General features: G+C 37.6%; 6 protein-coding genes across 9 annotated transcripts; 2 read left to right on the top strand and 4 right to left on the bottom strand.

Annotated features, from left to right (window-relative positions):
- Window positions 1–717: 717 nt before the first annotated feature.
- LOC18011742 lies at window positions 718–3,747 on the top strand. 3 transcript variants are annotated; one of them, XM_006395306.2, is made up of 10 exons: window positions 718–877; window positions 1,120–1,289; window positions 1,445–1,507; window positions 1,618–1,637; window positions 1,731–1,775; window positions 1,846–1,907; window positions 2,001–2,128; window positions 2,293–2,395; window positions 2,617–2,727; window positions 3,488–3,747. In XM_006395306.2, the coding sequence occupies exons 1-10, from the start codon at window positions 805–807 to the stop codon at window positions 3,613–3,615; spliced, it is 903 nt and encodes a 300-aa protein (XP_006395368.2). In that variant the 5' UTR covers window positions 718–804; the 3' UTR covers window positions 3,616–3,747. The 3 variants fall into 3 exon arrangements, with proteins under 3 accessions (XP_006395368.2, XP_024007402.1, XP_024007401.1); XM_024151634.1 differs by having other exon boundaries at window positions 2,299–2,381; window positions 2,604–2,727; window positions 3,488–3,694; XM_024151633.1 differs by having other exon boundaries at window positions 2,293–2,381; window positions 2,604–2,727; window positions 3,488–3,694.
- A 535-nt stretch (window positions 3,748–4,282) lies between these two features.
- Window positions 4,283–8,786, bottom strand: LOC18011619 (ABC transporter B family member 22). The gene is made up of 6 exons (XM_024151794.1): window positions 8,568–8,786; window positions 8,161–8,215; window positions 7,855–8,033; window positions 7,318–7,775; window positions 5,770–7,198; window positions 4,283–5,682 (listed from the first exon to the last, which is right to left on the bottom strand). The coding sequence occupies exons 1-6, from the start codon at window positions 8,760–8,762 to the stop codon at window positions 4,312–4,314; spliced, it is 3,687 nt and encodes a 1,228-aa protein (XP_024007562.1). The 5' UTR covers window positions 8,763–8,786; the 3' UTR covers window positions 4,283–4,311.
- Window positions 8,787–11,230: 2,444 nt separating this feature from the next.
- LOC18011618 lies at window positions 11,231–11,897 on the bottom strand. Its single transcript, XM_006395304.2, has one exon. The coding sequence runs from the start codon at window positions 11,888–11,890 to the stop codon at window positions 11,231–11,233; it is 660 nt and encodes a 219-aa protein (XP_006395366.1). The 5' UTR covers window positions 11,891–11,897.
- A 1,605-nt stretch (window positions 11,898–13,502) lies between these two features.
- On the bottom strand, window positions 13,503–15,981 carry LOC18011625. Of its 2 annotated transcripts, none has more exons than XM_024151795.1 (4): window positions 15,910–15,981; window positions 15,623–15,799; window positions 14,098–15,375; window positions 13,503–13,834 (listed from the first exon to the last, which is right to left on the bottom strand). In XM_024151795.1, exons 1-4 carry the CDS (start codon window positions 15,922–15,924, stop codon window positions 13,796–13,798), a joined length of 1,509 nt encoding a protein of 502 aa, XP_024007563.1. In that variant the 5' UTR covers window positions 15,925–15,981; the 3' UTR covers window positions 13,503–13,795. The 2 variants fall into 2 exon arrangements, with proteins under 2 accessions (XP_024007563.1, XP_024007564.1); XM_024151796.1 differs by having other exon boundaries at window positions 13,784–13,884.
- A 4,111-nt stretch (window positions 15,982–20,092) lies between these two features.
- On the top strand, window positions 20,093–22,241 carry LOC18011624 (inactive LRR receptor-like serine/threonine-protein kinase BIR2). Its single transcript, XM_006395302.2, has one exon. It carries the CDS (start codon window positions 20,214–20,216, stop codon window positions 22,041–22,043), a length of 1,830 nt encoding a protein of 609 aa, XP_006395364.1. The 5' UTR covers window positions 20,093–20,213; the 3' UTR covers window positions 22,044–22,241.
- A 682-nt stretch (window positions 22,242–22,923) lies between these two features.
- Window positions 22,924–24,189, bottom strand: LOC18011726 (CLAVATA3/ESR (CLE)-related protein 25). Its single transcript, XM_006395301.2, has 3 exons — window positions 23,841–24,189; window positions 23,326–23,383; window positions 22,924–23,246 (listed from the first exon to the last, which is right to left on the bottom strand). The coding sequence occupies exons 1-2, from the start codon at window positions 24,047–24,049 to the stop codon at window positions 23,347–23,349; spliced, it is 246 nt and encodes an 81-aa protein (XP_006395363.1). The 5' UTR covers window positions 24,050–24,189; the 3' UTR covers window positions 22,924–23,246; window positions 23,326–23,346.
- Between the last annotated feature and the right edge of the window lie 870 nt (window positions 24,190–25,059).

Genomic DNA, 25,059 nt, shown 5'->3' with positions numbered 1-25,059 from the left:
GTAATCCATTATAGTTTACAATATAGTCAGTTTCGCAATAAACAATTACCATCGATAAAATTTAACATTTAGATATGGTGGATTCAACGTGATGTATCAAATCTTTATGCTACTTTTTTTGTTTTAATTTTTTAAGGTATCAAATCTATAGGTTCTGCTCTTTTGTGAATCCTAAACCATCTTCATTTTCTATGAGATTTACATTTTGAAAGAAAAAAAAAACGTCGCTCCTATGTGGATCTCCTCCAAAAACATTTTGGTGAAGGAATATTATGGTAGATTTTTCTTTTTGTTGTTAAAGAACGGAATATGGTAGAAAGTGAAACATATACCTTATAACAGTTTTGATGGAGGTTTTTTTTTATTTTGCATTTCATTACAGTTTCTTTTTTTTTAGTTTTCTTTCATCCCACATCAGGTTTAGATTTATTTATGAAATAACATTTAAGCAGAAATCGTTACGATTAAACGTTTAGCAAAAAAAAAACAATTGTTTCGATTGCGCGAAAGTTAATGACCAACGGAGAAGTGCATGCAACACGTGTCAGGTTCGTATATAAAATTTGGGCATGTCCATATAACACGTGTCAGCTTCGTATATAAAAGAATTAAAAATTGAGTACAGCTTTATAGTTCCATACCATAATAAATATACACAAGATATTTAGGCTTAGTATTTTGGGCTCAGTAAAAATGGGCCGACATTGCTAATAATTCAGCCTCGCACAGACGCAAACGTCTCCATTTTTCAGAACGAAAGAAAACTGAGATATTTTTCAGTGAAGCTAAACAAACAAAGAAACCATGGCGGGAATCGATACGCAGAAGCAGCTTCTCTCTCTGATCCGCGACTTCACCTCTGAGAAATCTCGAGGAGGTAAGATCTTCGTTCCTAGTTGTAAGCTTTGTTACTAAATTTCTGGAAAAGGTCTCGAGATTTCGCAAAGTTGACATTAGTGAAGAATCGGAAGGCGTCTAGCAGAAATTTGAAAACATTATAAGTAGATCTGCATTTCGTGTGAAGTTTAGGGTTTAAGCGTTAATTTTATGCGATTCGATCTTCGTTGTCTCCGTAATTTGAGAAATATGGTTCTGAATGTTGGTGATTCTCTCCTCAAGAGCAAAGAGTGGTTGGATTGAAGAAGAGGATCGAGACTCTACAATCGGAAGTAGAAGCAGCGAATGCAGAAGTTGAACATGCCAAGCGTATCAAAGAAGTGGCAGAGGAGGAGCTCAACGGCTACGAAGTTGAATTGTCTTTGAACGATGCTACGATTCAATCTCTGGAGGTTTCTATTTTCCTTATTTCAAGTTGTTTATCGGATGATTTAGAGCGTTTAGTGCTTGATCAGATCGATTACCGTGTACAGAATGCGTGATCTAGCTGTGTTTCTTATCGTGAGTGTTTTGATAAGGCTTTGCTTGGAAACTATGCTTATTTCAGGCAAGGATTGCTCTTCTTCAGGATGAAATTTCCACTGTTGGCAATGAAGTGGATACTCTCAAGGTTTTTCTTACTCACAGTTTGCATAAGGTTTAGTGCTTATGGCTGATTTTTTTCTCTGTTTGAAATTCTGGAATTTTTGTGGATGATTTGATGTGGGTGGGGAAACAAAGAACAAGGAAGGATTACTCAGGTGTTCTCATATTTCTAACATCTTAACTAGTTCTACTTCTTGACATGAACTTAGTCTGTGTTTAGTAAATTTCTTATTCTTTTTGTTATACAGAGAGCAGTTTATAAGTGAAATGGCTGAACTGAACAAGGAAATAAGGTTATTATCCATTCTATGCCTTTTTATTTTGTTTTGCTGCAACAGATCTAAGTTACGTGCTTGGTAATAGGGTGTTCCAGAGAACAGTAACTTCCAGTTTGGGCATTGATGATAGTACTGGCATAACAGCAAGTGAGTAGCCAATATTTGCAGTTTACTCGTCTTGTCTGGTTTCTCACTATTTAGTAAGAGACAATGGCTTGTGAATATGTTTTGTAACAACAGATATCAAAGTTTTTGAGGGTGGTTATGGAGCTGATTCAGAAAATATCAAGGATATGCTCTCTGATGTAAATTCTCAATTAGCAAAAGAGGAAGAAGGATACCTGGCAGAGCAGATCATAAAAGAACAGGTAATGGACCAGGGGTTTAGTCTTGTATCAGTTGTATACTTGAAAGTTACTTCGCTGGTCCAAATACCATTTGCGAGCTTATCCATTCCTGTTTTAGTGTTTTTTTAATCATTCTATGAGGAGAACGTTTTGGGGTTGATATTTCGGATTTTTGTTTTCTGTAGCTGCAGAAGGAGCTTGATGAGTATGAGAAGAAAAGGTCACTCATGGAGGCCATAACGGACAAAACAAGTTCAGTGCAAGTTCTCGCTAGATATCCTTATTTTCGTTAGCAAGTGTAGCATGGTTTATAAACTTATAACTGAGGTTGTAACAACCATTTATCTCATTTACACCAACTAGTTCTGTTCTTTCTGTGACAGCCTGCACTCTGCAGCAGAAATTCTTTTGCTAGAATTTAAGAGCAAGCAAGTGCTTGTACTTTTATTCTCATTTACCATTCTTTCAAAACATTAGTTTCCTTGATGCACAACAAGCAGACTTCTGAGTTGGAACAGACATTGGCTTCACTCGGGGAGGAGCTGCAGAAGAGATGCCGATGTCAACATTGCCAGGCAGAAAATTTGGAAGTCTTGAGCTTACTTCTCCAAGGAGATCAAGTATGTTGACTCTTACAAACTATTTTTCTCATTTCCAAACAATTTTCCAAAATTCCATTAAGATACTGTAACCAAAAACTTTTATAATCCTATGTTATGGTTACAAGCTTATGTGGGAGGTTGACATACGGTCTGTGACGTGTTCAGATATTCTCCATTTTTTTCTAGTTTTCTTAAAATCAAGTTGCTAATCTGTTAGTCTAACTATACAACAGAAACCAATAAACCTTTAACCAGAATCTCAAAGGTAATAAAAATAGAAGGCATCACACGTATAGGACTTACCTGATTTCTTTTAGACAGGTTGAAGCAGGCATTCTCTAGTTAAGACTTTTGTAGTCTATTGAGCATCCAATTTTATCGATGATACTTAGTAAACCGTATAGTCAGGAAAAGACATCAGATATAGGTTCTGCCTCTTTTTAGTTGGAATTCTTATCCGGAAAGTATATAGACATGTGTAACTTGTTTGGCTAGCTACGATTTCAAGATGCATAATCTGTATAGGGAGTAACATTTTCAAAAGTTTAGCACTTCGACTTTTACATTTTTATAGTATGTGAAGAGAGTTGTTATGATCAGAAAACCGGCTCTCACTTAGCTGTGGGGCTTTAGTATCTGTCCTCATGAATAGATTATATAATGTCATATTTCTCGTGACAGTGAGTAATATATGTAGACTGAGCTTGGAATTTCTTATATATAATCCTGTATTTTTTCTGCAAGCTTTCATGTTTACAATTTCGTTATGTTTTGGCAGAATATGGTGGTGTCTTAGTTAAAGCCAATCTTACTTTTGGATTGCTCGAGGGAAGATCGATTAACTCGGGTTCCAAAATGGTAAGACATTTACTTTCACCTCTAGGATATAAGAAACCACTTCTCTAGAAATTTTACTAAATGTGCATGTTGAAGGAAACATTAGTCAAGTGTCTTAAACAATGAGCACATATTCGGTTTTAAAGGCACAATCAATCTCTTGAAATCTGTGAAACCGAAGCACAGGTTTCTTTACGTTAACAGTTCCAAAGCCAATAACAACTCTATTGTCTCGTAACTGAGAACGTACACATTAGCCAGATTCTTGAGATACCACTCATATAAAGCCAATGCAAGACTTGCAGATGATTGAGAATTTCCTCCTACACTAAAAAGAAAAAAAGGGAATATCGATCTTATGATTTCCCTTCTCATCTTCTTTTACTGTTTCATAGAAAAACTCAAAACAAAAGAAACGACAACCCTCGATGAAATACAACTTCCATTCGTTGCATTAGCATTAAACCAATAAAAGTTCAACTGCCAAATGCGTTAACTCACAGGAACTAAAAATAGCCAATTACATCACTGTTTCAGTCAGGTATGACACAGAACAATAACATCTCCGTTTTAATTTACGTCCATTTCCCCTCTGAGTATGCCGGGATTTATGTGTATGTGTATACACATACAAAGTTACTAACTCTTTTTTTGAAAAATCTAAAAAGAATACATGTGTAGATGGATAACGTCCAGCTTACTTCATGTTTAGACAGAGAGAGCGAGAAGTATGAGAAAGAGATGTACTGATAAATTTGATCTTCATCAACATAGATTTCTTTGGAGACTGACCAATGAGAAATAAGCACCCGTGGGACCTTTTGCAAACAAGGACGAGTGGTTCCCACATTCGATCACTTTCCCTTTGTCCAAAACGGCTATAGCGTCGCAGGTTTGTATCGTACTTAGCCTATGTGCGATCACGACGCTCGTCCTCCCGACCATCACGCGCTCGAGCGCGTCCTGCACCACACGCTCTGATTGGCTGTCCAAAGCACTTGTTGCTTCATCTAGAAGCAACACTGATGGGTTCTTCAACACAGCCCGAGCGATCGCGATCCTCTGTTTTTGACCACCGGACAATTGTACTCCTCGGTCTCCACAGTTTGTGTCATAACCATCAGATAGTGATATGATGAAATCGTGAGCGTTAGCTACCTTAGCTGCCTCGATGATCTCCGACTCGCCGATCTTGTCTGATGCTCCTCCGTACAAGATATTCTCTCGAATTGTTCCGGAGAACAATGCTGGCTCTTGGCTAACTAGAGCTATATGTTGACGAAGAGCTCTCAAATGGTATGACTTAATATCGCGGCCATCGATTCTCACAGTACCCTTTAACGGGTCATAGAACCGCTCTATCAAGCCTATTATTGTGGACTTACCTGACCCACTTGGACCAACGATGGCCGTTGACTTCCCCTCGTTAATCTCAATGGAGAAGTCCTTGAATATAATCACATCTTGTCGTGTTGGATAAGCAAACTCCACATTGTGGAAACTGATTTGGCCCTTTATCTTTTCAGGGAGATAACCATTTGGGTTTTCCGGCTCAATGGTTGTGCAACGGTCTAACACTGCGAACACTGACCCAACCGCATCTGAGCCCTTGGCTAGATCCGTCGTCATGGTCCCAGCATCAGCAATAACCCGACCCGTGCTCACAAAGATGGTAAACATCTCAAAGAATGCTTTTGATAAGATCTTGCCACTAGCGATTAGTTTACCACCGTACCAGAAACTCAAAGCCGAAGTGCATGTTATGAGGCTCCGGGTAGTCCCTAGAACAATCCCTGCTAGCCATGATTGGCGTACGTTTTCTCTACGTGGACCTTCTTGAACCCTTTTGAGTAGTTTCAAGATCCGTTCTTGTGATGAGAAAGATGTGATGGTTCGGATGTTGGAGACGGCTTCTGCTGCTAGTTTGCTGCTCTCATCTTGGGCTTCGATTGCCTTTTTGGATATGCTTTTGAGCAGAATGCGTTGTGCATAGAAGCACACAACGACAAGTGGTTGCACAGCAATCATCACAATGGCTAATTGCCAAGCAATGGCTAAACCAAGTGTGCAAGCTGTGGCCACTGCCGATATGGTTTGTACCAACAGTGACACTCGTTCACCAACCAGTGATCTTACCTATCATATCAAAACATTATAAGATAAAGAATTGGTAAACAAGAATATTGTTTAATGAAATTTAAATTAGTACAGAGGAAGACATACCAAGTTAGCTTCTTTTGCTAGTCTAGAACAAATCGCACCGCTTGAGTTCTCGTCTTCATCAAACCAACTGACTTCAAAGGTCAATATCTTCGAGAGCATCTTTTCTCGGATACGTTTTGTTAGGTATTCACCCATGTAAGCAAAACTGTAGTGTTGAATAATATTGATGAAGAAAGTGAATAGAGCTAGACCAACAAAACACAGCACGTAGACCTTTGTTTTCTCCCTGATCTCGTCATGGCTCGTTAGGAAATACACTGACACCATTGATCCTGAAGCATATGAATAAAGTGGTTGTATGGCCCCATATGAGGCTGCACTTAAGCAACCATACAATGCATGTTTCCACTCTGGTTTATTCATCGCCATTAATCTCTTAAACGATGGCACAGGTGGCTTCTTATCCTTAGGTATCGAACCAGGAAGATTGGTATTAATGCTTGGTGCCTTAGACCGGCTTTGAGTAGAAAGTGTTGGACTATACTTCAAATCATTACTCAAAATCGAGAGTTTATGCCCTTGCACAGTTACGTTGATGTTGACATCTGACTCTTTCTTCTCCATCTGTTGTAAGCGGACTAGAGAAGTATATTGACCGTCCAAATTCTCCATGAGCTCTTCGTGTGATCCAGTCTCTACAATGTGACCATTATGGACCACACAGATAATATCAGCGTTACGAATAGTGGAGAGTCGATGTGCAATAACAATAGTTGTACGGCCAACAGAGGCATTGTCTAAGGCTTCTTGGACTACCATTTCTGATTCTGAGTCCAATGCGCTTGTTGCCTCGTCCAAAAGGAGAATTTTTGGTGATTTGATTATTGCACGTGCGATTGCGATCCTCTGCTTCTGACCTCCTGACATTTGCACTCCTTTTTCTCCAACCTGAGTTTTGTAACCATCAGGAAACTGAGAAATGAAATTATGAGCATTTGAGGCCTTTGCAGCTTCCTCTACTTCATCCATGGACGCGTTCTCTTTACCAAATATTATGTTTTCCTCTATCGATGTGGCAAAGAGCGCTGGCTCTTGGCTAACTAGACCCATCTGAGACCTCAACCACTTCACTTGCAGCTTATCAATGGATACATCATCAATGAGAATGTCTCCACCCATTGGGTCATAGAACCTCTGCAAGAGGGATATCACGGTTGATTTTCCTGATCCGCTTTCACCAACCAGAGCCACAGTTTTCCCGTATGGAATTCTCAAACATAAATCATTAAAGATTGGAGTCTCAGGTCTAGACGGGTACACAAACTTCACGTGCTTAAACTGGATTTCTCCTTTCATTTTCTCTAAAATCTGACCTTTCAAGTTGTCTGAATCAATATCAGGAACTCTTTTTATCACTTTGGATATCCTCTCCCCTGCTACAATCCCCTCCGAGAAGTATTTGAAATTGGACAAACCTCGGCCGAGTGTTCTGAAAAATGTAAGATACCTAATATAAAGACTACCATATGGTTTGCTTTTGTGTCAAGAAAACTAGAGTGTGGTTTGCTTTTGCGTCAAGAAAGCTAGAACATGTATATTTATACTTACGTGCCACCATAGGTGATGCATGCGATGACTGCAAAGATAGTACCGCCTTTTGCGCCATGGTACATAACCATCCGACTTCCATACCAAGTCATGAACCCCCAAATGGCAAAAGTAATACCATTACTCCCAATGGCGATTCCTTTAGCTAGTCCTTGTTTCAGCCCTAGTTTCACCGAGCCTTGAAGTGCAGCTGAGAATTTCGATATTAATTTCCTCTCATTACCAAACGCATAGACAGTTCGCACCAGCGAGATGGCTTGCTCGGCAATAGAACCAGCCTCATTGTACTCTTCGCGTATCTTCCTTGAGATGCTGATGAGGGCTCGTCCGTACATAAGTCCAGGGATCAAGAGGAGGATTATGAAAGGAAAGCCTACGATTGTGAATCTCCACAGCATGGTGAAACCCGCGATGTAGCTTGCAACGAAGGCAGATACATTCATCACAAAGTTTGGTAACTGTTCGAAATCAAAATCATCAGAAACCAGTTTAAAAAGCAAGAAACATGATTAGAAAATAATAATAGAAAGGTGAGACCTTTTCACTGAGGACGTCTTGGATCACGAGGCTGTCACTAGAGACACTAGTGACAACATCAGAAGTACTTGTGACATGAAGATCAAAGTAACCTACATCTTGTCTTAACACTGCTCTTAGATATTTTTCTCTCATCTTTGCTGTTTGTCTCTCCCCTGTTCTTGTCCAACAATATCCTTCTGTTTTTTTTTTAAACCGTCCACAAAATAATTAAAAAAATAATATTGAAAGGAACCAAGATATTGTTTTAATTAGATATTTGTTTCTAGATAAAAAGGGAAAGAAACATGTTCCAAATAGACTTACCAAGGAAACATAGTACCCAGGATGCACAAGACGCATAAAGCAAAGCTACAGCATTCTGTTAATTACCAAATGTGTACAGAGAAAAGAAACGTCAGTACTCTTAATTCTGGTATGAAAACAATAGATGTACATTCTAAACGGTCAGTTCACGACTCGATTTACATGTCATTAGTGGAATGGATTTAACTCATATCTCAAATCTATTATATTTTTTCTTTCACTTATTATCATGGTCATAATCTTTGCTGTTTGGATTTAACTCCTAATCCTAACATATACATGGTCATATATAAGATAAGTTAGTAATCCATTAAGAGGTTGAGTATATCAAGCCATGTTTGGTCTACTTACAGAGAATAGAGACCAAAAAACAAAAAAAAGGGCAATCGAAGAGGAAAAAAAAAGACCTTGGAGATGACTTTCATGAACGTTCCATCGCTGAAAGAGCCACCGAAGTCATTCAGTAGTAAGCCCATGATGAAAAATATAATAGGAGTAATGAAGCCATCACCGACGGCTCCGATTAACCCTAATCCCATCAACATCCGATCCACACCGTCGGCGTGCATAAAAATCGATCTTATCCTTCCCCAACTCTTCATCTTCTTCCTTTACGTACCCTTCTTTTCTGTTCCAGAGAAAATAACAGAACGACACCTTGACTTTAAGGAAGCGACAGTCTCCTTTCTTCTTTCTTTTTAAGAACAAAAAGTTCTCTCTTCTAGCGGTAATATTAAAGAGCAACCATTTCTTCTTCTTCTTCTTTTTTTTTTTTTTTGTGTGGGGATTTTCTCGTTTAATGTTATTTGTTCACGTCTGATATCGTTTTATATAGCAACCGAGACAGAAGGAGAAGGAGACCGTTGGCTTTTTAATATATGAAAAAGTTAACATGACTTTATATTTTTAATCAAAAAAAAACATGATTTCATATATCATCAACTTCCTTATTTTATTTCATATCTTCACGTTACTTTTTTTTTTAACTTTGAATATTGTTCTGTATTTATATTGAGAAATCGTAGAATTACTAAATCTATTTTTTTTAACAGCATCACTAAAATATTTCTGCCAAAATATCTTTCAAACTTTCGTGTCTCCCACCTCGTACTTTGTGATTTATGACCAAATTTTGAAAAAAAAAAATACTGAAATTGAATGCCAGAAGAATCAAATCTGTAATTATTTTATTTTTTATTGTGAAAGTCTAATATTTTGACAAACGTTTCTACAGTAAATGTATATTATCTTCACGAATAGCCATCAGTCATATATTAATTAAAGACCAATGTGAACATTTTAAAACAAATAATTATATGTTAATCAGGCAAGTTGTCAATGTACCATTGACTTTAGCTGTCTTTTACATAACATCATCAAAACGTCGATTCTATATTGACCACTAGAATTATAATGAAAGACTGGATTTTTTACATCATACTTAATTAAAAAATTATTTCTTTTTGTTTTTTTTTTTCGTTATAAAAATTTATTTTTTAATGATCTTTGATCTAATACTTAAACCTTTGAAAATAAGAAGTTTATAGTTTTTGGACCTTTTGCAAATAATCTTTTTATTGATGATACATTTTAAGGAGTAAGTCATCTATACCCAAAGTTGCCAACCCTAAAGTAAACAATTACTCAACTCAACTTAGAGTGAATGTGACTGAAATATTAAGTTTTAATTTGAAAATTAGGTAATTAAGATAAAAAAAGTTTGACCATGCATAAATATCCTCTTCATTTTGTTTATTTACACAAATTGATATTGATATGAACACTTTTTTTTGGCAGCTATGCTGTTCATCAACCACGTCACGACACTATTCATTCGAAGTCAACAAAACCATTATGTGCGTAGTTTTGTGAAAATAAATTCCAACTAGACGTGAAAGCTTGTATCTTTCCTTAATAACAATATTGAATTATATTGTCTTACTTATATATTTTGGTTAAATAATAAAGTCTTACTTATATATTCGATAAAATCTTATATACAGTATGTTCAATTAATATAATTACTCATTCCGTTTCACAAAGAGTGTCATTCTGACATTTTTCACACAAATTAAAAAATAAGATAAAAGATTTTTTATACCCTTATTAATTTGCAGAAAATGACCTTGGAATTATATTTATAATTAATTTTCTAAATTTATTGAGGTTAAAAATGGTATTTTATGTTAAAAATTACATTAAAATTCTAAAACGATATTTTTTTGAAACAAAAAAATGTCAGAACGACACTCTTTATAAAACGGGGAGAGAGTACTATCTATGAAGATTCTTCGATACGCACATGCGTGGAATTGATTAGGTTTTGTTGTTCATTTTGTTGCGAGATTAAAACATGAAAGCAAATGAGTGATCCATATGCAAGTCATTTACGTGGGCTTGCACAACTCTTTATTCTTATACAATTGTTTATTTTTCTAAGAGGAGTTTCAAAGTTATGATAAATAGTTTCAAGGGTTTGATTATAGCATCGTCTTCTAAACCCTTATAATTGTGGGTTGTTTGGGGTCTGACTTCTGAGCCATGTTTTGAAATAATAAATTTCTGGAATAAAATGCCCTTTTCAAGACAGGCATGCACATGGCCTCTTAAGTCTCTGAGCCACCCCAGCATGACAGCGAGTGAGAACTTGGGCATGCTTTCCACAGTATAACTGTCTTAAATTTGGACCAATAACTTCGACTTCGAAGTTCGAAGCTACATGCTTCCATATGTTACTTCGCCCAATTTATGAATTATTATTACAGTTCACTGGTTTATGTTAATGTTTGATTTGATTTTCTTCAATTTGTTCTTTTGTAGAAATTTTGATTTAGTCTTGTTCTTATGACATTACATCCAACCAAATATTTATACTCCAAATATGCGATATTATGAGCTATTTTGATTTATATGGTCTTGTGTTCAGTATTCTTATGACATTACATCCAAAAAAAAGAGAGAGATGATCTTATGAGCTATTTAGCTCAAAACCCGCAAAAAAACGAGGCCAAAGAACGAACAAAACCAATCGAATGTAAAGAACAAAAAAAAAAAGATTGTAGAGAAACTCTTAAACAGAGCAAGTGACTTCCCGACCTAAAAAGCTAATGTTAGCGTCTTTTGATATCATCTTCTGGTCAGTCTCTCTGTCTCTACCTCTTCGCGCATCAAGAACCAAATGTTGTCTGAACGTTGTTATGAATGCCTCTACTCTCTCATTTAGCTCCTCGTTCGATAACCTCCCTGGCTCAAATTCATCTTCTTCTCCATTGAAGTCTACGGATTTCTTGTACAACAAGCAATCTTTCACAGTTACATCGAATTCAGGACAAACCCTTTTCGTCTCCTCCACGACGCAGTTCTTGATTACCTCCTTTGGCTCTACGGCAAGGAAAATTTGTTCGGAACAAGCTGGTTCATCTACCATTCTTGTCTTTGTAGTCTTCTTACTCTTCTTCCCTCGCACCATCCTCATTCTACTTCCCCGACGAGTCTTGAAATTGCGAGTCTCGCCCGAAGTAGGACGAGTCGAGGTGAAGTAAACGGCTAAGACGACGACGTTGAGTAGAAGGAAGACCAAAGAACGCCATTGTTCGATCAAATACGATACAGAGGAGAAATGTTTTAGACAAGCCATTGAGAGAACAGCAAATGCAGTCAACAACGCCGTACACATGTTCTCTTCCTCCACCTCCTTCTTCTCCACTCTAAGATCTTTCTTCATCTCCATTATTGTCTCTCCCTTTCTCTCTCTCTCTTTTTCTTGCTCTAATCTGTTTCTTTCTTCCTCTGGTCGATGACGGTGAGATTCTTATACGAAATTTTCAAGATTCTAAAACAAGAAGTTGGTGGGTCCGATTGTGGAAGACCAAATGGCGAACAGAAAGAACAAAACGAAAAGACAGGAGAAGGAGAAGAAGAAGAAGGTGGAGGAGACAAGAACAGGCATGCCCCTTCATATCTGCTCTTATTCCAGACATCTTATTATTACTTTCTTCTCAGGCTTTTCTGATTTCCTCTGTTTCTTCTGTTTTTCTGCTTTTCTTTGTTTCCCTTTTTTTCCTTGGGGACCATTATTCCTTAAAACAATCATTTTCAACTTCCACTATATGCAAATTCAATTTCAACATCAAAAGAAGATAGAAAACTTCCAACTTTTGATATTTATATGTAAAATCTAATATATATATATATATATATATATATATATTCTAATAAATTCTGATTTTTGGGTTATGCAAGTTTTAGTTCACTAATTGTTTTTAGTTTCCGGAGTAACTTTTTTTATATTTTGCTGACAGTTAATATCATTATGTTAACCACATTGTAAAAACATGCGATTGCTCAAGATTTTATTTTATTTTTGCTAACAGAGGGAATCCTAAGCTAAACCAGACTCATCCTCACAACCTATGAAAAACGGAATTTTTTAGCCATTTAAAGCGTTCATATACCAATGACCAACCATACTTAAAACTGAAGTGAAAATACTCGATTTTGGTTTGTTTGACTAATATGGTAAATCATCAACCACTAGATCAAAGTTGGTTAAAATACCAAATGATATCTATTAAGTTTTCATTTCCCAAGTGTAAAGAAAAAACAAAAAAAAACATAAATAGAGAAGTGTTAGCTACTCAAAGTTAAGTTCACCGAGACACCGCATGCTAAGCAGAGAGGTGGAAACAGTTTTCACAGAAACAAGTGTATATCTTTTAGTTAAAAGGTTGAATAACACTACGAATTAACAAAATAATTAAAACACATTACACGCCTGCTTCTCTCTGTCTTGTTAATTCTTTCAGTGCAGTGTGGCCCCATTTTTGTTCTTCTTTCCCAAACACATGCGCTTTGTGTTTGTAAATGTTCTAATCCCGAAAACATTATAGACAATATATTTTTATACTATATAAACAGAACTGCATTGGATAACTTTTATTCAAACTATTTTTCATATATTTACTGAGTCTATAATCAGATCTATTCTAAAAGTTAATAAAGTTTAGTAGTTTGTACTGTAAGCTTAAGAACATCCATTTATATCTTTTTCTATGTTAGAAAAAAACCATTTCTAATCAATCAACAAAAAGTTAAATATTGAACAAATTGACATTAATTTAATCTAGATTCAGTTTTTATTATCAACCAAAAAAGGATTGAAAACCACTGTTTGATTATATTGGAGGGATTAAGAGGTTGTGATTCTTTTTTTTCGAAGATAAGTGCCATCTCAGACCAATTCTGATAGATGATAGATAAATGAGTTAGTCATATTATGCACAGGACCACGCTTATGAAGTTTCATTCAAGTTTTTAACGTTTTCATTCACCAATTTAGTTACAACAATACCAAACTGGTCAGATTTTTGACAATTTCAAAAATTAAGTTAGACTTGTTAACACTTTCAAAACTCACATATTGGTTGTGATTCTTCTCCCTCGTTTCACTAGATCTTAAAACCCCACAATCACATGAACTACTACGGTTATAATAGCTAATAATAACAACTTAGTACCCTGAGAAAAACACTCTCCTTTCCAAGTTCCAATGACTCAAGAACACTGGGTTGTCACAGATAAGCTGAAGTTAAAAATATAATCCTTAAGGTGCCAAGATCGATACATACTTCTCAGCTTAAGCTTTAGTTGATAAATCTGTTCTCAAAGAGTTCCCCTGCACAAAGATTTGCCAGTCTACCATCAGCTTTCAGACAAGGCTTTAAGCTGCACATGACAAAAAGAGCCTGCTTAACTGAACAATTCCTGATGCTGTGAGTGTCGATTGAAACTAATATGCAAGAAAACTCATAGCTTTAGTTGTAAGACTATAATAGATTCAGTTGACAGGAATGTCGTATCAGAAAATATTGGTAAGGCTTGATAAATGGGCGAAAATGAATGGACGAACTATGCAATAATGTACTCGAATTTACTCACCTTTGTGGCAACCTCAGCTAATCGTGGGGTTTCTCTGGATGGTTCATTACTCAAAGTGGGTTTAATTGGGTGTTGCGCGTTGTGTTCTTTCTCCTCAACCTCTCTTTTGAATGGAAGGTTATTACTTTCATCATTTTCATTTGAAGACCCTCTCTTTCGTTTCCTTTGAAATGTATACTTCACAAGTCGATTTACATTGGCTCTTAGAGGCTCACTGATTTGATCTGATACTGCTGCAGTAACTTTTAAGTCAGAATCCATATTGACCAACTCAGAACCCATTTTGGTAGATGGAACCACACTATCTTCTTCACCCACAGATCTTACCAACACATCTTCATCTCTTGATTTTAAGTCTTTGTCTGATGATTGATTTCTTGCAGTCACACTGACCATAGTAACATTTGTGGATCCTGAAGTCGGATCCACATTGCTTTTAACTGAAGTTAACCCGGGATCCAAACGATGAAGCGGCTTTATCAGATTAGACTGAGATTGACAAGGTTTGATAAGCTGAATTTGAGACCTAACTGATTTAGCTTTTGGCTTTCCCCACCTCCTCTTTCTCCTTCGACGTAATTTGTGTGACTTTCTGGTTTTCTTGATTCCTAATGCATTTGAAGGCTTTGTTAACACCTCTGCATTACTGGCTCTAAGAGCAAGAACAAGAGATCTTGTGCTTCCCGAAGTGCCAGCTTCATGGCCGTTCACTTTACCTGAGCTCAAGTTTTCTTCACTATCCTTTTCATTTATGCCTTGTTCTGCTTCGTTTGCAGAAGAAGATGAATTCCTCTCCAGAACTTTCCTTTCCAAAGCGTGGATCCTATGTGTACAACCATTTCTAGAAAGCTCAAGCTTTTTACTTATGATATTGGCTTCCACTTCAGACTCACAAGCATCACTTCCTTTAAAGGCATTAACACTCAACCCGTCAAACTTCTTTTCGTCATTTTCACATTCAACATCATGCAATGAGCTAAGATCCGGAAGAGGGTCATTCACGACAGAGAGGCAAGTATCTGCAACCTCTTGATTAGGATGCAAAGTTCCAACAACAACAACCTCAGAATCAGCCTTCTGAGCAGGAATCGTTTCTTCTTCCTTGTTCACTGCATTTCGCACCTGCGAATCATAAACCTTTGCTTTCTCCAATCTGTCTCTCACCCATCTCAACTCTGACCTCAGGTCAGTAATAATATCTTCAGCCTCTTGAAGCTGAGCTTCAAGCACATCAATCTGCCTTTGCTGGTTTGTTGATGTAATCTCTCCTTCTATTTTCTGTTAATAGGGCTTAATAAGTAAATAACAACAAGCTAAACGAATTCTAAACCATTCTCGTTAAAGCAAAAAGCAACACAAGAGAGACAACAAGGGAAGCTAACATCTTTATCTAAACATTAATCCTCCTAAACAAATGATACCCATTAATCACGAGACCAAAAATACTACACCGATTGAAGGAATAGACCATTAAGTATTCCTGAAAAATCTGTCGGATTTTTCTAATGTTTGAGCAGAACATTACCTTAGCATCTATCATCTGTTTCAATCGGACAAGGAGACGAAGAGCCTCATCCTTGGTTCCGCAGAGATCGTGGTGAAACCGAGCTGATTTTCTGTCGGAAACCATAACCCTAGCAGCCGATTCCTTCGTCGTGTTTAGAATAATCTCCGCGTAAGCTTTCTTCAAGGCCGTCGTTTTCTGCCACCGGAAAACCAAAAAAAAAGAACGAAATTCGCAATCAAAAAAATGCTAAGCCCAGATCGTTAAAACAAAAAAAATCAAAGCACAAGTAGTAATATTCTCTGTACATCTAACTCTTCCATAGTCGAATATCGTCTCCAATTTCTCCCGCCGAAGAGCAGAAACTCGGAAGCAACAAAAAAAAAAAAAAAAGCTTTACCTTTCACTGGTCGGTTAGGAACTGACATGCTGTTTGTTTAAATTACCATTTCACCCTTCGATTTTTTGGAATCTTTCAAAACACAAAAACGGCGTCGCTGCATTTCACATAGAAGGCTTGAAACGACATCAGATAGGCGATGGTGATTAAAAACCTAAAAAATTCGGAACATTTCACAATTTCAGTGACTAACTACTTAATCATAATCCAACTATTTACGTCAATAATATTAAACATATTAAGGGAAAAAAAACTCAGATCTTATTATTTCCATAAGCAGTGTATATATACATTACATAACTAATATATCAGAAACCCTAATGGACTATGAGACATTAACATAATGGTTAATGGGCCGGTTACTAGAAGTCCATTTGTTTATAACACCCCCCTTGGATAAGGTAACCGTGCCTGTCACAAAACCGGGATCTCTATAATGCGCTGGGGAATGTTGCCTCATTAAAACCTTACCAGGAAAACCCAGTAAGAAAAACCATGGTGAAGGAAAAAGAGTACAACACGCATTACTCTCCTTGGTTTAGGCATCACTGTAGATCTCTAAGTCTACGCATTCCTATCTGATGAATGAGCTTCCGGAGTGTAGAAGTCGGTAATGATTTAGTGAATAGATCGGCTGAATTTTCGCTTGATCGGACTTGCTGAACCTTGACCTGACCATCCTTCTGCAGCTCATGAGTGAAGAAGAATTTGGGCAGAATATGCTTCGTCCGGTCACCTTTGATGTAGCCGTCCTTGAGTTGAGCGATACAAGCTGCATTGTCTTCATACATCACCGTAGGCTCCTTATCTTCGTCCATACCACACTCTGATCGGATATGCTGAGTCATGGACTGCAACCAAACACATTCCGTTTCTTTAAACTATTCAACTCCACGTTTATGGCTTCTTTCCATTTCAGCCAATCTGATCTACGAGTGCACTCAATTATAGACGTGGGTTCTAGATCCTCTTGCGTGTGCACAATCTCAAGTGCTACCTTGTATGCAAAAGTTTCATTGATGTCGACATCTTTTCTGTTCCATAGAGAACCGAATATGATATAATTGATTGAGATCTCATTATTATCAATCCCTTCAGAACCTTGAGTTTTGGCGTCCCAAACCTCTTGAGATGGTTCGATAGGGTAAGTATCAGCTGAGGCTGTATCCGTGTTCTCTTGAATCCCGGTTTCAATCATTGCACCTTTCTTTGATTTCCGGGGATTCTTATCTTTGGAACCTGGTGGTCTGCCACGTTTCTTACGTGCGTCAGACTCTGTAGCAACTTGACTTTTCCCTGAGGGGACATCTATTCGTACTGGTGCATTACAAGCTGGTATGTACGATTTGGTAACTTTGTTCGGGTCAGCAAAGGAATCTGGCAATTGATTAGCTAGCTTTTGTAAATGTATAATTCTTTGGACCTCTGAATCACATTCTAGAGTCCGAGGATCTTGCCATTGTGTGGATGTTTGATTCCATGAAAGTTCTTTTACCAGCTTGTCTGTCTCACCACCTAATCTAGGATATACCGATTCATCAAATCGGCAATCTGCATATCTGGCTTTAAACAGATCTCCTGTAGTTGGCTCGAGATATTTTATGATGGTGGGAGAGTCAAAACCAACAAATATTCTCATCCTCCTTTGAGGTCCCATTTTAGTCCTCTGTGGTGGTGCAATGGGTACATAGACTGAACACCCAAATGTTTTAATATGGGAGACGTCTGGCTCATGACCCGTTAGCAATTGGGATGGTGAATATTTGTGCTCACTAGATGGTCGTATGCGTATTAGTTCAGCGGCATGTAAGACTGCGTGTCCCCAAGCTGAGACCGGGAGTTGTGACCTCATGAGTAATGGTCTAGCAACCCATTGAATTTGTTTAATGAAGGATTCAGCTAATCCATTTTGTGTATGGACATGTGGAACGGGATGTTCAACACTTACCCCCATGGACATACAATATTCATTAAACGCTTGGGAAGTGAATTCACCAGCATTATCAAGACGTATAGTCTTTAATGGGAAGTCTGGAAAATGGGCTCGTAATCTGATGATTTGGGCCAATAACCTAGCAAAAGCCTGGTTCCTAGAAGAGAGCAGACAGACATGCGACCAACGGGTCGATGCGTCAATGAGGACCATGAAATATCTGAATGTCCCACAAGGTGGGTGAATTGGTCCACATATGTCTCCTTGGATTCTTTCCAGAAAGTTCAAGGTCTCTTTAGACACTTTGACTGGTGAAGGTCGGGTAATCAGTTTCCCTTGTGAGCAAGCTGTGCACTTGAGGTGCTGAGGGAAAATACCATTTGGTTTAAGGCTGTGCCCTTTAGAATTCTGGACTAATTTACGCATCATGTTCGCACCGGGATGACCCAGGCGATCATGCCAAATAGTGTAATTCTAAAAACCGTGCTTTGATAGCAGCATTAGCCTCAATCATACTGACTTTAGCATGGTAAATGCCAGTAGATACGGCGGGTATAGTTTCAAAAACTTGTTTATGGCCATTTATCATTTTAGTGATAATTAAAAACTCTTTGTTCCCTTCATCCTGAGTTTCGATATGGAAACCATTCAATCTTATGTCTTTGAAACTCAATAGGTTTCTCTTAGAACTGGGTGAGTATAAGGCATCAAAGATGTCTAGATATGTGCCATTTGATAACAACACATTAGCTTGGCCATGACCCTCTATTAGGCTCGAACTACCCGCTATAGTGCTAATGTTTGCTGTTTTGATTACTAAATTTATGAAGAATTCTTGTCTTTTAGAATGGTGTGGCTCGATCCACTATCCACAATGATATCCATATTGTCTTGCATATCTTTTCGCCAAATGGATTTCTGACCGGCTTATGATCTGGGAGCTAAAGACCACAGATATCTACTGGAAACTCCTGGGACAGCGCCGATTGTTTTGAGTCGTGAGGGCGCGTCTGGTGTCGGATTGAGGAGCGGTTTTCACTACTAGATTCTGCTCTTCCAGGGCTTCAAAATGATATGTAGATCGTCTTCTAACTCCTTGTATTTTGAGAGATATGAGCGTTTGAAGTTGAGCTTCATGCTGATAACGTATTAAGGGAAAAAAAATTCAGATCTTATTATTTCCATAAGCAGTGTATATATACATTACATAACTAATGTATCAGAAACTCTAATGAGCCATGAGACATTAACCATCAGGTTAATGGACCGGTTACTAGAAGTCTATTTGTTTATAACAAAACAGACATTCTTACACATGCATATCGTGCGAGTCATTTAATTTACAATAATATATAAGTTTTGCGTTCGTCTATGAAAACACGTTGAGTGATAGTCACAACAATTACTTTAAAAGTTTGGTTGGTCAAAAAACGAAGGCCCATTGGGTAAGAGAATATTTTTGCTGGGATTTTGGGTCTTGGGTGGTCCTATCATTTTCACAGCAATTGAGCTCATGTATAGGTAGGTTAGTTTAAAAATGATATCATGTGAATTCCAACTTGTTTAATTGCAAAAATGTATATTTGACCATACCAAACCCATACATACCTAAAACCCAATTTGCTGTCATCAAAAGGTCTACGGTGACAGCACACACACGCACGCACATACAGTAATACTAATTACATCAATTATTAAAAAATAAAAACATATCCATGAAGTATACATTTATCTTAAATAATTATGATATCAGTTGAGGTTTTGAATATAAGCAAAGATAATGTAAAAGCTGCTCTCGAGCAGGTCGAACCAAAAATATCACAAGTTGTCCTTAATAGCTTGGTTTAAGGTTGTAACTGAACCTCTTAAATTTTCCTTTTTTTTTGTTTATTTCATTAATTTTTTTGTCTACAAGACCAGTCAACTTAAGAAAACAAAAACAACCATACCATTAGGCATTAGCAACCCTACAATATTCGAATATTTATTAAATAAAAGTCCGGAATGATTGAAATTTCGTTTTAATTGCTTTCAAAACATTAAAAACAAAAAATTACTATTTTTTTTTGCAGGCAGGATGAACAATAAAATAAATAGAAAAAGACATCAAAGTCGACGACTACTCTGCATCAATCTAATCCTTGTCCTTGAGACGACCGTTCAACGCGTCTGACTTGCAGGCCTCTCTCTCTCTCTCAAAACTTCATTTCATTGGCAGATACAGAAATAAAAAAGCAAATTTTAATCCAAACCCAGAAAAACCTTTGAACACTTCATCCATGGAGATCAACTCAAGCTCCAGAAAGCTGCTTCCTTTGTTGATTATCACTACTGTGTTCGTCTTCTTCCTCTGCTATTCTCCTGCGATGGCGGCTGATGAAGACGATATAAGATGCTTACAAGGACTCAAGAGCTCTCTTACCGATCCTCAGAACGCGCTGAAATCATGGAACTTTGCAAACTCTACTATCGGATTTCTCTGTAATTTCGTGGGTGTGTCTTGTTGGAACAATCAAGAGAATAGGGTTATCAATTTGGAGCTTCGAGACATGGGTTTGTCTGGTCGAATCCCAGAATCTCTACAATTCTGTGGGAGCTTACAGAAACTGGATCTCTCTAGCAATCGAATATCTGGTAATATCCCAACACAGCTGTGTAGCTGGTTGCCGTTTTTGGTATCTCTTGATTTGTCGAATAATGAGCTCAACGGTGAGATTCCTCCTGATTTAGCAAAGTGTAGCTTCGTGAACTCTATAGTTTTGTCTGATAACCGGTTATCTGGTCAAATCCCGGTTCAGTTCTCGGCTTTGGCTAGATTGGCCAAGTTCTCTGTCTCTAACAATGAACTAACAGGTCGCATTCCATCTTTCTTTGACTCGCCGAATTACTCCTCCGATGATTTCATTGGGAATAGAGGTCTTTGTGGTCCTCCTCTATCTTCGTCTTGTGGAGGGTTAAGCAAGAAGAATCTCGCGATCATAATTGCAGCTGGTGTGTTTGGTGCTGCTGCATCGATGTTGTTGGCTTTTGGGATTTGGTGGTATTACCATTTGAAGTGGACAAGAAGAAGAAGAAGAAGCAATGTAACTGAAGGAGGAGTTAGTCGCTTGGCGCAGAGACTTCGTAGCCATAAGCTTGCTCAGGTCTCTTTGTTTCAAAAGCCTTTGGTTAAGGTTAAACTTGGGGATTTAATGGCTGCAACAAACAACTTCAGCTCCGAGAACATTATTGTTTCCACTAGAACAGGAACAACGTATAAGGCGTTTCTTCCTGATGGCTCAGCTCTTGCGGTGAAGCATTTGAGCACGTGTAAGCTCGGGGAGAGGGAGTTTCGTTATGAGATGAATCAGTTGTGGGAGCTTCGTCACCCTAACTTAGCTCCACTTCTTGGATTCTGCGTTGTGGAAGAAGAGAAGCTTCTTGTTTACAAATACATGTCTAACGGGACACTGCACAGGTTGCTGGATTCAAACGCGGTTGAGTTGGATTGGTCTACTCGGTTTAGAATCGGTTTAGGTGCTGCAAGGGGTTTAGCTTGGCTTCACCATGGTTGCCGCCCTCCGATACTTCACCAAAACATTTGTTCAAGTGTGATTCTGGTCGACGAGGATTTTGATGCAAGGATTATAGATTCAGGGCTTGCGAGGATTATGGTTCCCTCGGAGAACAACGAGAGCAGTTTCATGACTGGTGATTTAGGAGAGTTTGGGTATGTAGCTCCGGAGTATTCTACCACAATGATAGCTTCACTAAAAGGTGATGTGTATGGACTCGGAGTTGTCCTCTTGGAGTTGGCGACAGGGCTAAAAGCTCTTGGTGGTGAAGGTTTTAAAGGGAGTTTGGTTGATTGGGTGAAACAGCTTGAAAGTTCAGGAAGAATCGCTGATGCATTAGATGGAGACATTCGAGGGAAAGGGCATGATGAAGAGATCTTGAAATTTGTTGAGATTGGTTGTAACTGTGTGGCTTCAAGGCCTAAAGAGAGATGGTCAATGTTTCAGGTATACCAGTCATTGAAAGCTATCGCTGGGAAACAGGGTTATTCGTTCACAGAACAGGACGATGACTTTCCTTTGATTTTCGACACACAAGAGAACGAGGCCGTGTGAAGTATGAAATCTTATGGGAAGCCTGTGATGGTGAGGATTTTCAGGATTATATTATCTTGAGGTATTATTTGTGTATATCATCTTGTACTACTTTCTACTGCCAAGTTAGAGAAGATGCTTTTATAAAAGAATTTGTAGACTATGTTATTGTAAAAAACAGGAGTGTATATGTTATGCGTCAGAGTTTTTCAAACTGTTGCTTTGGTGTTTATATAACTGATAGATTCTGAAGAGAACTGTTTAGAGAATTTAAAACATGGGTTTCATGGGGGAGGAATTGTTTCTTCCTGGAGTCTTGAAAGAGTGACAACAATTTTCACTCATGTTTTCTTTTAAGAACAAAAAAGAAAGTGCAAAACTGGAATCTGTGTCCCATGCAGAACAAGATAAAGAGGATTTTTCTCTGCAGAATCTTACTTTAGGGTCTGCTTCTCGATACAGTCAAAATCAAAGCCAGCAAAAGAAGCTAAAGATTGCAAGAAAGCGAGAAGGAGAGGAGAGAGAAAGAGAGGTTTGCATCTATGCTCACTCCTTTTGTATTTCACTTTGTCAGATTCCCAAAGTTCAGAAGAACCCAAAAATGAAAATCTAAGTGATTCTAAAGTTGTGCAAGGACAAGCTTGTAATAAGAAGCAAAATCATGGGGTCTCTTAGTTGTCTTAGTGGTGGAGATATATTACAAGGCATAGATTATATGATAACAATCAGTAATTTAAGGGGCAAATGAGTTTTTGAAAACAGAGCAACTTTAGTTAATGGTTTGCTTTAGCAGAGGAAACACAAAAGCAAACTTTAAAGTTAATAGATTTAAAAAGAAAAGGCAAAGATAGAAAAGAAATATGAGGAAAACAGGAGAGCTAGATAAAAGACATAAGCCTATAATTCTATAAATGTTATTAAAAAACCCTACAAAGCCATTAAGAAATCTTAATATCTGCCTCAATCTTCTCTACACCTTCACGTCTAAAAAAAATCAATCTTTAGACAACAATGGTCCAAAAAGAAAAAGAGAGCATGACTTCACCTTCCAAAACGCTACAGAGCCAAGAAGAGACTTCACCTTTGCAAAACAGAGCAAGGCTACACAAGCTATGAATTCATAGCCTGTATCTATATTTGAAGTTATGGATCGCTCCACCAAAAAAGAAAAGTAGCTTCTTGACGTGGAAATGCAATTGAGAGGTCGCGTAGTTCACTTTGTGTCTGAAAACGGTAGAAAAACCGAAAATGAACAAAACCCACATAATAGTTTCATGAAGTATCTATAGAAAAGTTTGCATACCATTCACGTCTCGTAGCTATATCAAACTCGTGTTGGCCGTCTCGAAGTTTCTGATTTCCTGAAGAAATAGTTTTGAAAGAAAAGCTCAGTAAAGTTGCGTTCCCTTCTTTTGCAGTAAAACTTTAAATAAAGTGGTCAAATTCTTCACAAGTGCCTTTAGTTTTCTTAAAGCATAGATATTAGAGAAAAAAAAAGCTTTTACTAAAACATAATAACATTATCTGCTTTCAAAAAACGAGTTCTTTAATGGCACAAAATGTACAGTGACACTGAAAAGAAGGAAAGAACAAGAATTCTCCATGCAATAATCTTTTTAGAAACCAGTGATTATCGGTATCCGTGTAAAGTTACATCCAAAACATCTTGAATTGAGCAAACACTTATACTTAGTTTTTGTATAAACATACTGAAAAGTGAAAACAACTTCAAGACAAAAATTCTCAAAAGGCTTCATCTCTGATAGAAAACTCAAAGAAGCAAATGTAAAAGATCGAACTTTAAGAGAAGATAGGAACCTGTTATGAATAGGATCAGGTCCATTTGGAACTTTTCGCTTGCTCACATGAAACAGATTCACATCCTCACCACTAAACCGCAAAGTCTTGACCTTTCGTGTTGATGGAACCCTTGTTGCAGAGTTTGCTAAGATACCGACAAGAAGAAACACAATAATACCCAGAGACACAACAGCTCCAACCAAAGCTCTAATGCCATTTCCACCCATACTGCAACCTATGTCCCTACAGCTTCCTGTTTAACATGAACAACTGGCCAACCAAACCCAAGAATAGACTGAGCAGAACATCCATGATGTTGGTGAAGTGACTGTCACATAAATAGAGAGATATCTTTGGACAGAAGAAGCTAAAAAAAAAGGGGGAAAGCGAAATGGGAAGCAAAAAACAAGCATTTAAGTTGTTTTTGTATACCTTTGAGGACAAATCCGTGATTGGCCCTATTTAAAGATTAAGCACACAAAGCAACAGCATACATACGTAGGTGTCCACGTAGAGAGAGAGAAAGGATGCAAGAGGAAGAGAAAGTTAGAGAAAACGTATCTTTATGTAACATATGGGCCCTTGGAGTACCTTTTTCTTTGCTTTGATTTGTGAATTTTCATGCACCAAACCATTGGGGACCTCACAAGCTCCCCTAACTACATATATTTTAAGCCAAATAAAAGCATAGGACAGTGTAGCTTTTGTGCCTGAGTATTAGCAAGCCTACTACTTTCCTTACCACTATCTTAAATCGCTTGGATGTTTCTTTTAAACAATAAGAAAATCAATTAAGAATGTAACAATGCATAAGTAAAAAAAAAAAAAAAAAAACAAATCTGTGAAAAGGAGGTTGAGCTACAATTTTCTTTCTTGTTAAGTATTCCCTCCTTACCAAGAGCCCATTAGCAGAAAAGAAATGTATGCTTCTTCTGATAAACTCTTTCTTGTGATCAACAGAATTTAAAGATAAACTGGAAACTTATAAGGGTACTTACTACACAGTACCTCAAAGCAAATGAAATGATATAGAGATACGCGTAGGTAAACTATATCCAAATTGCAAAGAAAAGAATCCATAACTGATTGACAGCTAGGGAAGATTGAGCAAGTTTGTTTCCATATCACAAGCAAACTCCCTTTTGGACCTGGTGGGATAGAGAAGCTTACCTTCTACATAGTAAAGCCAAGTGTTAAACTGACCTGGCCCCCACAATATTCTTACTATATATCTGTT

Source organism: Eutrema salsugineum, unplaced genomic scaffold (assembly GCF_000478725.1).
Source record: "Eutrema salsugineum unplaced genomic scaffold, Eutsalg1_0 scaffold_6, whole genome shotgun sequence".
Classification (NCBI taxonomy): domain Eukaryota; kingdom Viridiplantae; phylum Streptophyta; class Magnoliopsida; order Brassicales; family Brassicaceae; genus Eutrema; species Eutrema salsugineum.
The sequence above is the reverse complement of the archived record's forward strand: the minus strand, read 5'-3'. Positions and strand labels throughout refer to the sequence as shown.